We start from the raw sequence: 17,297 nt of genomic DNA, 5'->3' as shown, positions 1-17,297 counted from the left end.
AACAAGAAAAAAAGTCCAGGTATATCTAGAGTAGTCATCTACAATTACCAATCCATAAAGATTTCCTCCAAGGCTTTTGATTCTAGAGGGACCACACAAATCCATTGTGAAGCAGTTTAAGAGGTCTAGTGGTAGAAATTTCTCTCCTTTTTTTAAAAGATATTTTTGTTTACTTTCCCTTTTGAGAAGCCTCACAAAGCCTATCAGAGACATATTTTATGTTTGGTAAACCAACAACAAGATTCCTAGAAGCAAGTTTATTTAATTTTGCCACGTGAATGTGAGCTAGTCTCTTATTCCACAACCAAGCATCATAATCTTTAGACAACAAGCATATAACAAATTTAAAGGATGTTTTTCTAAAGTCAATCATGTAGATGTTGTTACACCTTTTTCCAATTAGCAAAAGTTCATCTATTGAGCCATTACAAGTAAGACAATTAGGTTCAAAAGTTATTTTCAGCCCTTTGTCACAAAGTTGGCTTATACTAAGTAAGTTAGGTTTTAATCCTTCAACAAGCAACACATTTTCAATTACATATGAAGAAGGTGTTTGGATTTTTCCAATTCCAATGATTTTACCTTTATTATTGTCTTCATAAGTAACATGACCAATTGTCTTGTGAGAGAGACTAATGAACCTGGTTGAATCTCCTGTCATATGTCTCGAACACCCATTGTCCAGATACCACATTGATTGTTTTTCTCCTTATTAATCACATGCTTCAACAGTGTTTGATTTTGCCATCATACCAAGATCAACACACTATAAATTTTTGTACTTACTCATTTTTTGATCATCCTTGGGATTAATATCAGTCTTCTTTATGTTCAGGAATCTGGTGAACTTTTCTCCGAACAGATCTGCTTCCTTATCTTCAGGTTTCAAAATATTAATGCTACTTTTTCTTTCCTTAAAAGATTTTTGAATAGTCAGTGTCCTAAAAAACTTATGAAAACCATTAATAATAGAATTGCATTTATCTTTAAAAATAGTATTCAAACAATCATCATCAGATTCATTCTTACTCATGATCAAAGAAAGACAAACCATCAGGATCAATTAATCGATTTCACAAAAAGAGTAATCGGTTATTTTTCAAAAACTAACTCTCGTGCCAATTGTTAGAAAAGTTATGGCTTGTTTCTGTTACAAGGAGGGGGATGAATTGGTAATCAATACAAACGCTTTTTCTTTTTACACTTTTTTTTGAAGCTTTAGATGATCTTTAAAAGCACACAATACAGTTATCAAAATAATGTAGTAAAGAGATTAAGGATAGTAAACAAACACAATCTTTTTATCCTGGTCCGGCTTCAATACCTCAATCCAATCTCTTTCTGTCAACCTTAAATTGAAAGAATTTCCACTATAAAGATTACAACAAGGAATTATAGTGACCTACTGTCAAAATGTAAATCTCCTTTCGAACTCACATCAATCTAATATAACAAACACACCCTGTAGAAGAACAATCTTCTTCATTGCAATAACCCTTTGAGACCCTTCTCAAAGTATAAAGAACACCAAGTTCTTCTTCCTGACAACACGCACAGGGAAACAACCATATTCTTGATTGTAGAAAAAGTATTAATCAGTAACGAATACACCTGAATTATGCAGAACTGATCAGCCAATAGACGTTCAATGCTAGCCTTCAAGAATTCTTCAAAATCTTCAAAACCTTTGAATCTTGATTCCCTGAGAACTAGGCACACCTGCAATCTCTTTCTAAACTCTCTGATAACAAATATGAAAGTTCTCAAAATGATCAAAGTGTCAAAAGTTGTTAATACAGCGCATACAATATGTTTAGCAACACATTTATGATCATAGTAAGTATGTAGAACAATATGTTTAGCAACACACGTATAAAACATAAAGACACATTTTTATTGTTATCATAATAACATATATGTGTTGTCATCATAAAAAATCAAACACATGGAAGTTGGGATTAACATTCACGTTGCTTCTCAATAAAAAAAATATGTGTTAAGTCCAAAATACAATTAAAAAATAATAATAAACTAACAAAAAAAATAAAACATAAAAATATCTTTTATATACAAATTGTGTTATGCTTTTATTTGACTTAATTAAGTTACAAGTTCCTCATAAATTTGAATATTTTTTAAAAAGTTTGTGTATGTTTAATTGAGTTGATGTCATTTAGTTTTTATGTTAAGTGAGTAATGTAGTTGTTACATTATCTCATTATCTTTTTAATTTTCACGTGTTAGGAAATGTAAGGTTTAGTGTTAATATAAAAACTTTTTTGTAGTTAATGAAGATCATCGCTGACTACTAATTTAAGAACCACTCAACTAAAGATAATTAAATTGATGAGAAACTTTAAACTTAATTAAACCTTTTTATTTTTATGTCTTGAATTAGTTTGTTCAAATTTATTATGACTTGATATATTATCTTAATTTTTTAAGTTAAATTCATGCTTCAAAATTACAATTTAATATTTTAGCAAAATTTTTTAATTTGAGTTAATTTACCTATCTTATTCCAACTTGCAATAGTGTAGTAAAAGGAAACGATAACGATTATTTTTGCCTATAGACAATGGTTCCGCAACCGATGTATATACAAGCGAGGCAAAAAGGGGTAAGTTTTTTGCCTCGGTTCTGAACCGAAGCAAAAAGTATAGGATTTTGCCCCAGTTCTTAGGTAACTGAAGCAATAGAGTTTTTTCTTTTTTATTTATTTTACTTTTCGCCTCCACTACAAAAAAACGGTTATTTAGTGGAGGTTTATTTTCCATTTTGCGGAGGTTTTTACCCTCCACAAATTAATTTCCAGGGGTTTTTCAAACCCCCGCAATTAGAGTCGTCGCTATTAATTTGCGGGGGTTTTCAATGACCTCTGGTATCCATTTTATATTGCAGAGGTCTTTTTGTTGAGGGTTTTAACCTCTTCTATTACTGACTATTATTTTGTAGAGGTTTGAAACCTCTTTTATTTTCAACTATTTTACTGTAAAGATCAACCTCGTTTTTCTCAAACCTTTTTGGATTAATACCATATTCAATTTGACAATTATAATTTACATGTTTTAAGTCGCCTCATTTGTACTATTTAGGTTGTGAGTTTACAACTTTATTTTGCTTATATTACATATATCACCATTAAGATGCTTATAGTTTTGTCAACAATATTTATTTGTAACAAAATTCAAATACTATAATAAAGACAAACAAGCATGACAAACTTCTTTTACCAAAGTCTTGAATTATATATCATTAAAACATTCAATTATCAAAAACACCATGCTATATAAAAGTAAGTTAAATTGAATCGTAATTACAACTAAATTCATAATTAATCAAAATCCATAGGCTAAATATAGTTTCATCCTAAAGGACATCATAAACTCCCTAAATGTTGCTAGCACCAGATGATCCTATCGTATCCAAAGGAGACTCGGGCTCATTTGCATCACCACCTTCCTAAAATGATAAAACAAAAATATTAATAATAAAGAATGCTTATAATTAAAGTATATTAGGCACAATGCTTCAACTATATTTAGTAACTTACTTGAGGTTGACGATCAAAGAATGAGATCAATTCATCAGGAATCTTTCCTTCCTTCATTATCATGTATGCTTTAAATGCTGATTCTAAATTGTTATACTTTTGTTGCCACTGATTAGAAGATGATGATGATGGGACAGTGGTAGATGAAGCAAGACTTAAATCTGAAAGTCGAAGTCTTGTATTCCTAAATGCATTAGTAGGAGCTGCTCCCAAACCCATACATCGTACTCTCCCAGAATGCTCTGGGCCTAACACTTTACCAACAACATCATTAGGAGAAACCTCTGATTCATTGGTAGTACTTTGAGTCAAACCCACTTCAATTTGTTCCTATAGGCATATAACAATTTATAATTAAAAGTCTAAATATTAAAAAAAACATATTTGAAAATATAATATTATAATAGAACTAACCGCTATATCTTTTGCTGCGTCATTTACAAATGATCCATCCTTTCTTTTATGAGTTTCAATGTATAGTTTTCCACGACTAGGCAGTTGTCCAGTTTCCATAAACTAAATAAAAAAGAAGAAATTAAAATAAATAGTAAACTTTAAAAAATAGTAAAAACTGTCATGTTTACTAATATCCCTACCATCTCATGCCTTTTTCTTGAGAAAGGTTTAGAACCACCTGTATGAGGAGTTAGTTGCTTGTTGCGATTTTCTCTATTTTTTTTACACATCTCCTATGAGAGAAACAATTGTAAGTTAATATACCAATAAAATAAATTAAGTACACAAACAATTCACACCATTCAAAATAATGAAATTTATACCAGTGTTTCTGGTTTTAGACGATAAGTAACAAAATGAGCCCATTGAGTTCTTTCTATACCAGTTGGCACATTACTTATGATTTGATCTTTGGTTTTCGCTGGATCATAAAACTCATTCCATAAATTCTGCCTATGTGCAGCCCATTTTCTACCAAGAGTTAATTTACAATATCGTTGTGCATTAGCTTCAGCAATCCTAAAACAAAATCGAGGCTTTTGAAAAAAAGAAAACATAGTTAGTGTGTTAACATTTATAAAAAAATTGAAAAATTTCAAAAGATAAAAGTCATACGTGCATAATGATATATATACCTGCAACATTTCCTTAAAGCATTCCAAAAAATATGTGTTAGGCATGCCTGTTTTTCCAGACCACCTTTCAAAATTAATTGGAAACAAATTGCCATCAGTTGCCAATATACCACAGTATCCTGCAAGCACGCCTTGTCCTTCACCAATAGGCATGCCTATCTCATCAAACTCCACAATGATGCGTTCCCCAGAAGGTAAATTATTTACTTCTTTGACCTTGACCTTAATTTTCTTGAAAACTCCTTCTAAGTCTTTAACAATAAAACAACTTAGTCAATCATCACTACAATTTAAAAAAATATGCATTCAGAAAAAAAAGTTTTGAGTAACCATCAACACATCTAGAAATGTTACTTGAGTAACCATCCGGTACTAATACATTTTTCAAAGTTTTGAGAAACAACTTTTTGGTATCACGAGTTAGTGAAAACAAAGCAAGGTGATATCTTCCATTATCATGTGGCCAAAGATCTTGTCTTATACCCATTTCCTTTAAATCTTTCCTAGCATTAAGATTGTCTTTGGATTTAGGCTTTTCATTCAACAAAGTATACATAATATTGTCAAATACATTTTTTTCAATATGCATAAAATCTAAATTGTGGCGTAACAAATTAGACTCCCAATATGGAAGTTCAAAGAAAATGCTTTTTTTTTTCCATTGTTTAACTTCTTCTCTATATCTTTTTCCTCTACCATCCAAATGAATTCCTCTCCCAAATGTGACATTAATATTTTCCACTTGCCTAAAAATGTCAGAGCCTGATAATTTTAGTGGTGGATTCCGTTCTTCAGTGCTTCCATCAAAACGAACACGATTCAATCGAAATCTATGGTTTCTACTTAAAAAGCGACGATGCCCCATAAAACACCACTTCCTACTATGAGGAAGACGACAAGGTTCTGCATCAAAGTTACAAGTAGGACAAGCTAAACCTGTGTGTGTGTTCCAACCAGATAAAATACCTAAGCCAGGAAAGTCACTAATTGTCCACATAAGAGCAGCTCGCATTCTAAAAGTTTCATTCAGTGAAGAATCAAAGGTGTCCACTCCATCACTCCATAGCTCACGTAACTCATCCACAAGGGGTTGTAAGTAGACATCGATATTATTTCCAGGCATTTGCTTGCCTGGAATGATCATGGATAGGATCAATGAAGTGTGCTTCATACATATCCAGGGTGGAAGGTTGTATGGAATTAAAAAAACTGGCCAAATACTATAGGTAGAACTCATAGTGCCAAAAGGATTAAAACCATCACTAGCAAGGCCTAAGCGAACATTTCGAGGATCAGAAGAAAATTCTGGATGCATTAAATCAAATGTCTTCCATGCCTCACCATCCCTTGGATGCCTTATAAACCCATCCTTGTTATCTAAAGAATGCCATCTCATATGCTTTGCAGTCTTAGAACACATAAACAATCTTTGCAATCTTGGTTTCAATGGAAAGTAACGTAAAACTTTAGCAGGTTGCTTTTTCTTCTTCTTCTTTGGGTTCCATCTAGATGTACCACAATGTTTGCATGTGTCCAAATCTTTTTCATCATCTCTTAAATATAACATACAATCATTCAGACATGCATCTATTTTGGTATAGTTAAGACCCAGTTTGTTGATGACTTTCTTAGCCTCATAAAAAGAAAGAGGCAACTTTGCTTCACTAAATGCATCTCTTAACAAATCTAAGATCATAGTCATTGCCTTGTCACTTAATCTACACAAAACCTTGATATGATATAACTTGATTACAAATTCTAATTTTGTGTACTTGCTCCCATCACATAAGATCTGATTTCCATCATTGAGAAATTCATTAAATTCATTATGATTCTCCCTTGGCCTTTCATTTAGAACATTGTTTACATCCACATGTTGTGAACCTATATTAGTACCTTCTTGCCTATAATGCCCAAATGCTTCATTTATCATTGTTTCCATTGGATTTTCAGAATGAAATGTCTCTTGTATATCATCTTCATTTCTTGAAATATCTTTTGTTTGTTTCTCACCGTGAAGATTCCATATAACATAATTTTTAGGAAATTGTTTTAAGATCAAGTGCTCTTGAACTTCGACTCTATTATGCCATTTCATAAATCCACATTTGGGACATGGGCATCGAATTGTATCTCCAATAGCCCCATTCTCAAAAGCAAAATTTAAGAATTTTTCTAAACCAATAGAGTATTCAATTGTATTTCGAGGTTTAGCAATCCAAGATTTATCCATTCAAAAATATTCCTAAACAAAATGAAATACACTACCACATCAAAAGGATAACAATATTCATGGAATATACAAACAAAGATTGAATTAATAAATAAAATGTTTTCAAATGAAATTAAATGTACTAACCTTGATAACTGTGAGATTCCAAAGTTTGATGGCAGTCAAATAGTAGAACAACTCAGTAACTCAGTAATAACACAATACCTCCCCAGCTTAGTTGTAACACCAGCTTATTAATAAGCACGTTTGTATCTGTGAACTACCTACAAAGTGGTTTAGGAGAAAAGCTGAAACTATAAGCTTATATTACATTGCTTGTAATTGGTGGTAAGCTTTGGAGTAATAGGTTTACAGGGTAAAAACTCATATCCCAAAATAATCAAAATATTAAAGAGATACAGATTTTCAAGTTATAAAAAGTTAGTTTATTACTTAAAAAAAGAGATTTAAGTGTCAATTTTTCTTTTATATCATGCATAGTTTTCCAGAATCATACCTTGACTTAAAAAACTAAATAACCAATTATATATTAAAAAACAATCCATAAACATTGCACCAACTATTGTATCATGCGTTAGATTCAACAACTTATGTATTCAATCATTTTGACCAACATAAATATGCCACTGCTCCAAGACTTATTCATGCCTAATTTTTTTTTTAAAACAATATAAGAGAACTAATTTTATATGCACTAAAACACCAACTTTTCCTTACTATTCCATTATATTTTTTCAATAACCAAGTTTCAATACCCCCAGGCAACAACCAATACAATCATCACCATACTTAAAGCACCTAACAGGAATATAAAATTATATGGCTCCAATTAAATGAACAACATACCACATTATATCACAGTACAACAACACAAGAATTCAAGCATTACAATTTATATTAGCGAATCATAAGCCAAGTGAAAGCACAAAATTTTCAAATAGCAAATAAATATAGAGTAAAAAACAATGGTTCTCTGGAACAATAATAAAAGAAAGAGAGATTCCAAATTTTAAAGCACAAAATTTTCAAATAGCAAATAAATATAAATAAAAAACAATGGTTCTCTGGAACAATTATAAAAGAAAGAGAGATTCCAATTTTATGAACTGTAGGTAAAGGGAGTTTGATCAAAGTTGTAATTAGATAAGGGAACAGGACAATTGTCCTCACAGGCTGCCATGTTGTCCATGATGGTGAAAGACGTGTTGGACAACAAAAGGAAGAAAACATCTATATTTACAAATGCAGTCAACAACTCTGTTAAAAATTAAAATCACAATTATACCTTTAATGGCTGGCAAGATTGAACAACTGAATGATCAGCACAGGTACGTTCATACTTATTAATTTGATAGCACTAAACATACTTATTTATTTTCCCATTGCATATAACATCAAAACAAAGTCACTAGCCAACCAAACAAATGATCAATAGTTAATTTCCAATTCAGACGTATATTAACCCTAAACAATATATAAATTTTGTTAGAGAATAATCCCTAAAATGATTCATTCATCTACTTAAAACAACTCTTTAAAAATTTTCCTTTCATTGACCGAATAGAGCACACACCAGACAATTATCAACAACAATTTCAAATCAAAAGGAATGTCTATAAATTGAAAGCAAGAACCTTCTAGTACATCATCGATGTCGGGGAAAAAAGAGGGTTCAAAAAAATACTAGGTTGAAGAATTAAACCTGTCCGTGAGCTGGCTTCCGCACCTGGCTTGACAACCACACTTTGCTGAACCTGGCCGGCGACCACACTTTGCTCAACCTAGACGACGACTACACAGAACAAAATATGAGTTGCTATGAGTGGAAGGAAAGTTGCTAAACTTTGGAAGAAACTAAAGTGAAAATTAGGGATTGAGATTTGGGGGGAAATAGGAAGAGATATTTTGGAGCAAGAGTCAGATGAAAGTTGGGAGCAAGGATTTGGTGAATAAGTTAAACTCCCGCTTAGGTTTTAGGAAAAAGGAAAAAAAAGGGGGAATTTTTTTGGAAAATATGATGTTAAGTGGGAAAGTTTAAATTTTTAATTAAGGAGGTTATAAACCTCTTAAAAGAAAAACTAAAACCCCTACAATTACTAGCAATCAGACAACTCATTGTAATAATTTTAAATAATGTTTATTTATGGAGGGTTTTTATAACCTCCACAAAATAACCTCCATTAAATAATATTTTTTTTGTAGTGCTCGTTTCCTTTTTTTTAGGTAACCCAAGATTTCCCAATTTCAAAAACCCAATTTGACAAAACACCAAGGTTGCAATTTTTGAATTACAATGATGCTTTCCCTGCAACGAAAACACAGAACCAGGAGAAATTTGTGGAAACGAAGAAGAGTTCCTACCAAGCCCCAAATCAAAACATTCAATCACGAGTTCTGTTGTCGCGAAACCGCCTGAGAACGGAGACCATCACACTGTGAATGTAAGCCCACTTTTAATTGCTACCAAACCGGCTTCTAACATCGCAAAGACGAGGAAGATGGAACCCTTGTGGAGGCAGCGCCGCTGTAGCCCTCACTATGCCGCAAGAAAGGAGTTTACTCTCATTCTTGCGAAACTCAGCCAATCCCAACGAAATAGAAAAGTGAAATGCTTCCCTAAGTCGTGTTATCACTATACCGCCAACTACGCCCTCGTCGTGCCCTCGCCACACCCTAGTCGCATCGTCGTCGTTCTTTCGCTGCCATCATAGTGCCATCGTTGTTCTTTGGTTGTTTACGAGAAAGGAAGAATGGTTAGAAAATGATGAAGAACGGTTCTTGTGCGAGGAAGAAGAAGACGAACGCAAGAAAGAAGAAGAAGAACACAAGACGAAGAGGATCTGCGAGGAAGAGAATGAACAACGTAGGTTAACATTTTTTACGTATCTGGAGTTAAGTCATACTACCTCGGTTCTTCCAATAACCGAGGCAATAGACCCCTTATTGCCTCGGTTATTAGTACAACTCATGCCTAAGGTGCTCAGAGAAAAATCAAAATAAAAAAGAAAATGACAATTTTGAAATTACTTTCAACTTATACGCCTCGGTTGGCGGTATAACCGAAGCATAATGCACTTTTGACAACAGGTCTAAAGAAACTGAGGCAATAGGGGTTGATATAGAATGTTCAAAAAGCAGCTGTTAGGGATTTCTTATGCCTCAGTTTCCCTCTCAACTGAGGTAGTAGGTCTCTTCCAAAAAGGGTGTCGTCTGACTTGCAGAAAAATAGGTGAATTCTACAGGTTATTATGCCTCGGTTGCTCTTATAACCGAGACAATAGATCCTTTCTGCTACTGTTGTCAAGGAACCAAAGCATATAACTTCGCTATTACTATAAAAATGCCACCGCGTTTTTATATACTTCGGTTTTTATAAAACCGAAGCGTATATGCCGCGTTAATAAACAATTTTTTTACTAGTGCTGCACAGATTGAATTGTGTTTAAAAAAACAAATGCAGAAACATAATTTTTCAATGAATTGGGTAATATATATGTTTAAATTCTAACCAACCCCACCCTAATGAAATGTGGTCCTCACTATTTCAGATCTCTTTCCTCTTTATTAATATATTGAAAACAAAGAAGGAAGAATAAACAATTATAACTATCCACTATTCCTCTTTATTCTCTTTTACTAATATACATAAGATAATTAAAATATTCAAACAAAATGATAAAATGTCCATTATATTTTATTTAAGTAAGTTATAATTTAATGTTAACATTTGTTTTAATATTTTTTTATAGTATTTTTTCGCTTAACATTTATGAAGTGTTAGGATGACACGTTATTTTTTATTTAGCTATAGTTGTTGAGATACATTTCATGAAAGAAAAAGGTGTGGAACATCAAGTATTTGTTTCGCTGTATATAGTTTTTTCTCTTTCATTTCATTTTTCATTTTTGTTTGTTTTGATTGTCTGTGTATCAAGATTACCATCAACAAATATAAAATAACCAGTGGATGAACATTTATCTTCCATCCACATCAATATAAATATCTACTCATTTAAAATTTGTATTATTTTATCTATAATCTTTTCTAGATGTTGATTTTAAGTACCTAAAAATTGACCAATTACATTGCAAGGTCTAGACTTGTGTGTGATAATATCATTGAGCTCCTTATAAGTTTTTGATATTTTAGTTTATCAATTTTAACAACCATATAATCTACATCTACAACGAGTACAATTTATTTATCTTGTGAAAAGTAAAGCATGGTTTGAATTGTTTTGATGATATCCAAATCCAATCATAGATTTTGTAAATCTTAGAAACCATGCTTGTAAATATAAACTACTGGAATGATTGTAAATAAAACAGATTTGAAAAAGTGTACCAAACTCAATAAAACTTATGGTAGTTTGATTTATTAAATATGTTGCTGAAGTAAGAGTTTTTCCCAATAATACAATGATACATTTCCCTAATGAAGGCAACGCAAACAACTTCTAATAGATGTAATTTTCTCTCTCTTAAAGCTCTAGTTAGTAGGAGTGTTATAATGATTTTGTTAAGTGTAACTAAATAGTTTAGTGCAATAATAAACCCCATATGATAAAACAATTGTTATTTGACAGAGATCAAAAGTAATGTAAAGAAGGAAAATCAATTAGAAATCCACATTTAAAGTATTTGTACAATCTAAAGATCCCCAATGTTGGAACCTGGTTTCCACTGGCAGTACAAACTTTTCTCTCTTTTATTTATTTATTATTATTATTATTATTATTTTGACGATGCTTTAATTTGGTTACCTTGTCTAAAGTTAAATTTCATAATAATTTGTAGACCCATAATCAATTATCCATGCATAGTTAAAAGCATTGAAAACATCATTTAGATTGATTTTAGTTGTAATTTATATATAGAGACTGAAAAAGATGATCAAATATAGCTTTTACGCAATTCTGTCAAATGTAACATTATAATATTAGAATCAGATTCTAACATAACACAATCTTTTATTAAAGATTAAAAACATTATTTTCAAATTTAATTTTAATTATGTAAAACGTGTTAGTCCTTTGTTATACTTAAAAAGCATAAATTATAAAACTCTGAGTATTATTTTTTCAAACAAATACGCGCTTATAGAATTTATTATTACTACTAATTTCTATAAAGAGTATTTTGAGATGTTACCAATAAAATTTTATAGTATGGATTATATAACACATTATATTAATGCATATATTAATATATTAGACAAATAATAAATACATGAGTTATGGTATTATTACATTAATATATTAATGTATGTATTAATTTCATAACGATAAAGTTTTATAATATTAATTATCTAATGCATAAAATTAATGAATATATTAATCTATCAAACAAATAATTAATACATAAATTATGGTTATTTATGTTTCATTAATATATGCATTAATTTCATCCAATATATTTAATGATATCACATAAATAATATAGCGCATGCATTAATATATTACATTAATGACATTATTTAATTGTTAATTAAACGCTTTAATTAATTTTTTATATTAAATATATTTAATTAATGAATTAAAAAGAAAACTTTGAAAAAATTAATTAATCTTAATCTTTTTGATTGACCATTCATTTCCTGTTTCCCAACTATATAAGAAGGATATTCAGAGAGTTTTCTCAACCTAAGTCATCCAAATTTCTCCAAAAGACACATTTATCTCTGAATATTTAGTTTGGACAAATGGCCAGCAACATGGGCAATGATGAAGACGACGAAAACACAGACATAATTTTTCTAAGAGTGATGAGATTCATCTCAAAATCAAATCAAGGAAATACCAAAGGTATTATAGATTTTTAATAATTAGATTCATATTTTTGTAATTCTTACATATATGGTTTTTCATTTTTTGTTTAATAGTTTGTATTCGGTTCTTAAACTAAAACAAGCGAAAACATTTCGTTTACAGGAAGCTCGTGCGTGAACTACGCAAATGGAACGCACGTTCTCGGTTTTTGTTTCAATCCCTTCAAAAGAAGGTTTTGATTTAGAACAACCACATCTTCTTAACTCATGCTATGCTTTACATTTTTACATGCAATAATGTTATTTTTAATTGTTTTGTTTATTTACAGTCCCTCAATCTACAAGAGAAGTGGAGGATGATACCACTGAATCAACAAAGGAAGTTGGGATTTACTTATACCATTTGCTGCTGTAGTGGTGATGTTGGTGCAGTGATGATATTGTTGTTTTCTTGGTTCAAATTCATCACTGAAATGTATCAGACTTTGACATTGCAGTTAGGTCTTCTCGAGGAAAGATTAATTAGGTTGAGAATACATAGATGTAAACTAAAAGCAAACTTATACGGATTTGAAATCACTTTCAATCTAAAACATTAACATATTAAATTTATAAATATTTTTTTTTGTATGGTATTCAATTTTCTCATTTTTATTCAATGTAAAACTTAAACTTAGTCATATTATTAACAATAATATATTTTTGTTTTTTGAATGATAGTTGATTTCGTTACAAAATTAGTAAGTGTATCAAATCGTAAAAATAATAAAGTGAATAAATCCAGATATCGTTTCCCACAATGAATTGCATTGTTTAGAAAAATTATGTTTATTCATTAATTAATATTACACTAGTGCAATAAAGGAAAACGACAATGATTATTTTTGCCTCAGTTATGAACTGAGACAAAAAGAGGCTAGCCTTTTGCCTGTTTTTTTTGAACCAAGGCAGTAAAGTGTTTTCTTTTTCTTTTTTTTTTTTTGTCAGACTTTATGCCTCGGTTTCCTTTGAACTGAGGCAATATAGGGGTTTTTTGTCTTAGTTTTGGGATGAACCGAGGTAGTAGAGTGATTTTTTCTTTATTTTCTATTTTATTTTTCGTCAACCCTTTTGCCTTGGCTGTTGTAACATTCCGATTTTTTAGATGTTCCGATTACGAGAAAAATTTAAAATTTTTAAAATCACAATACTATCGCGAAAATCCACTTATATATGACTAAAATTAATAAAATAAAAACGAAATAAAATAAACCCTATTACATTGTCTGCCACTACGAATCATCATCACATGTACCTCCATTAGAAATAACCTCATCATGAATCCTTCATCATCAATAACACCATGAGCCTCCACAGTACCATAACTCCATAGTGAAAATAATTAGTCACACTCAAGTACAACTTCAACACTCACTCATTTCATTCATCAGTCAAAGTTCATCATATACTTAAGTATAACAACTATTTTCATTCTCTGTCTAACACTATTCATTCATCATTATCTAAAGTTCATTCGAAACTCAATATATTGAATATGAACTTCTCACAAGTTCTACTCAAACAATAAAATAAATAAATAAAATAAATAAATAACATTCCATACCAATCCAAAATTAATAAATCATTTATTATTTTAATTAATCATTGTAACCTCAGTCACCTGTTCACTAGTACAATAAGGGGAAACGACAGCGGTTATTTTTGGCTATAGGCACCGGTTTCCCAACCGAGGCATATTCAGGCGAGGTAAAAAGTCAAAGACTTTTGGTCTCGGTTGTCAACCGAGGCATAAACTCACATCCTACTGCCTCGGTTCATCTCTAACCGAAGCATATACGTTTAACGTTTTTTTTATTTATTTTTTTCGTAGCACATTAGGCCTTGGTTCGTGGTAACCGAGGCATAAAGTTCCACTTTACTGCCTCGGTTTGGGCCATAACCGAGGCAGTAGATCCATTTTTTGTTTTTTTTTTCTCCTCAGCTACACATTTTGCTTCGGTTTTGACCATAACCGAGGCAATAAGTTGGCTTTTGACCTCGGTTTTTACCAGAACCGAGGCATATAAGTACGTTTTTTTTTTTACAGTGGGGTCTGTTTCTTCAACATTCCCAATCACCGAAACAGACCTGCATATCTTTTTGTAACCAGAACAGTCCAGAATATTACAGAAACGTATATTTTAAATGAAATTCATATTAAAACATAAAATATATTGAATGAAATCATAAATCAAATTCTTAGAAGCATAAATCAATCCAAAATGTAATCATAAATCAAGTTTCAAGCATAAATCAATGCAATGTACATGTTCAATTTATAGTAACGTAGAAAAGCATAAAAGAACTTAGAAACATAAACTTAAAACTTAGTATATCCTAATATCTACTACATACTATTATATAAATGAATTACATATCTTGCAAGTGTTTTCCTCACAAGTTGGATTGACTTCTCTGGAATTGGAGCAGTCCTATTAAATCTCTGCATAAAGTACAATGATTTCAATTAGTGTATATGAAATCCAAATATAGAGAACATAAAATTGAAACCTAAATATTACCGTTTCCCATCCAGTGGTGTAATGTGCACGAATGATGGTCATCATCCAAAACATAACGTAGTAACCACATTCATATGACCCCATTTGTCTATTACACTACAATATATCATCATAATTATAAAATGTTAAGTAACATCATTTGAATGGAAGCAAATGTAACAAAGTATGGACTAAAATACCAAACCTTAAGAGAAACCCATGCAAGCTTTTTAGCTGTAGCAGTAGATCTCCCAGATAACATCATATGTGCTGCAAGGGAACTATCAAAAGAAATTCTTTTAGCATACATTTATATAAAAAAAAAGGACCAGACATTGAGATTCTTACCAATCTACTGCATGTCTAAGAGGGCTGGGAGGAGACTTATGCAATGAACAAAACCAAACAGCCGTGTTCTCCGGTATGGAGATCACAAGTAGCTGCCAATGACACCTGAAATTGGTAATAACTTATGAATGATATACCAAAATTAATAAATGAATGTGTTGAAGTTAACAAACTTCACTTACCCATGTATATAAGGGAGAAAATATATCTCCTTCCCCGTTCCAAAGCAGGTGGTGATGTATGTCTGGATATCATCAAATTTATTTCTCTCATGAGTCATAGAAGGGTCAATGAACCCATATACATCGTTGAACCCCTTCTTGTTACTAACATCAAACAGATACCTAAAATGAAGAAATAATATGATATAAGTAAGTTGATAAAATACATGTATATATAAAAGTTTTCATAAACTTACATCATCCACAGCTGAATGAGTGTAATATTAATTTCATCTCTCCCCGACGCAAGCTCCCTAACATCTTGCTGATGCAAGTACAATGGCATAAGAGCTTCTCTTCCAAATGTAGTAGAATCCCAATGTACATCGACACCTCTGAAATGAGTTTAGCAAGGTCGTCTAACGCACCAAGAGGGTCTTCCTCAGATAAATGAGTTTTCTTCGGTCTAGGACTTCCCTCTTGACCTATCTGCTGTTAAATGCAAAAATGGTTGTTATAACGTCAATTAGAAGTAAATATTAAAATTGAGAAGTATATAGTACGAGTGTTTACCGGGGGATTAGATACATGACCAACCAAATGTCTAGGCCAGGCGACAAAGGACCTAAATGCTTCTTCCACAGTGAAGAACTCATCTGTAGGCACAGGAAGAACGGCATCCGCTATGACAACTTCATCGACCGTGACCTTGAACTCATCTTCTGCAAGCTGTACCCCATGCACTACAGTGGCTGTCTCATACACTGTACCACGAGCCACTAGCATGGTCCCAGTATCAGAGAGAATATATAACTCACATGGACGAGTGTCATCCATGTCGTCTCCTGGGGCACCGGCAGCTGAGCAACTTCCTTTACCGCTTCTACCTGTCAAATTAAATGTTAGTTTATGCAAAAAGTAAATTAGTAAGCAAAAAAAAATAACCTTACCTGTAGGGGGCACAACATGTTCTGCTACAGGAGATGGTGGAGGACGATTGCCATAATCCTCATAATGCTGCTGGAACTGGCGCGCAACCATGTCAGCAACTTCATCATATAACTCTGCTCGAACCTTCTTTGTGATCTCCTGCGTCATCTCTTTTCTTATTTCCTCCTTCATCTTTTCATATGAATATGGACGCGAGGAAGACCCAAAAAACTGTCGTATGCCTATGCCAGTCCCAGCAGCACGCACCCGTCCTGGATGCTCAGGTCGTCCAATAGCTGTGGCAAGAATATCTTGACGACCTTCTTGTGTGAATTGACCTTGGGAGCTCTGCTCAACCAATGAGTCCTATAACATAACAAAAGTTCAAAGTCATTTGAAATAGCTATGTAAGATATATAACAAAATTACTGTAATATAATAAGAAATGACATCTTACAATTCGTTCAGATATTTCTCTGGCAGACTCCGAAGTGTAGGAGCCCGATGGTCTCATACGGGCTAACTTCCACTTGTCGTGCCGAGATGGTGGTGAAGGAGGAGGAAGAGGGTCATCACCCTCAGAAAGTGGAAGTCGACTATCTGACTTCTGCTTCATTATTTTCTCTTCAAGCTTCCTATATCCACCACGAGACAGGAGGTGTGGATTTTTATTC

The 17,297-nt window shown here is 32.1% G+C and overlaps 2 protein-coding genes across 2 annotated transcripts; both read right to left on the bottom strand.

Annotated features, from left to right (window-relative positions):
- Window positions 1-2,747: 2,747 nt before the first annotated feature.
- On the bottom strand, window positions 2,748-6,877 carry LOC148202699 (uncharacterized). Its single transcript, XM_088109675.1, has 6 exons — window positions 4,975-6,877; window positions 4,645-4,895; window positions 4,333-4,545; window positions 4,150-4,242; window positions 3,968-4,069; window positions 2,748-3,883 (listed from the first exon to the last, which is right to left on the bottom strand). The coding sequence occupies exons 1-6, from the start codon at window positions 6,875-6,877 to the stop codon at window positions 3,542-3,544; spliced, it is 2,904 nt and encodes a 967-aa protein (XP_087965801.1). The 3' UTR covers window positions 2,748-3,541.
- Window positions 6,878-9,330: 2,453 nt separating this feature from the next.
- LOC148202698 (uncharacterized) lies at window positions 9,331-16,908 on the bottom strand. The gene is made up of 4 exons (XM_088109674.1): window positions 16,644-16,908; window positions 16,267-16,580; window positions 16,087-16,182; window positions 9,331-9,576 (listed from the first exon to the last, which is right to left on the bottom strand). The coding sequence occupies exons 1-4, from the start codon at window positions 16,813-16,815 to the stop codon at window positions 9,331-9,333; spliced, it is 828 nt and encodes a 275-aa protein (XP_087965800.1). The 5' UTR covers window positions 16,816-16,908.
- Window positions 16,909-17,297: the final 389 nt, after the last annotated feature.

This window comes from Vigna umbellata, chromosome 3 (genome assembly GCF_029865625.1).
Source record: "Vigna umbellata cultivar VRB3 chromosome 3, Vumbellata_1.0, whole genome shotgun sequence".
Lineage (NCBI taxonomy): Eukaryota > Viridiplantae > Streptophyta > Magnoliopsida > Fabales > Fabaceae > Vigna > Vigna umbellata.
Note: the sequence above shows the minus strand (reverse complement) of the source record. Positions and strands in the feature narration are given on the sequence as shown.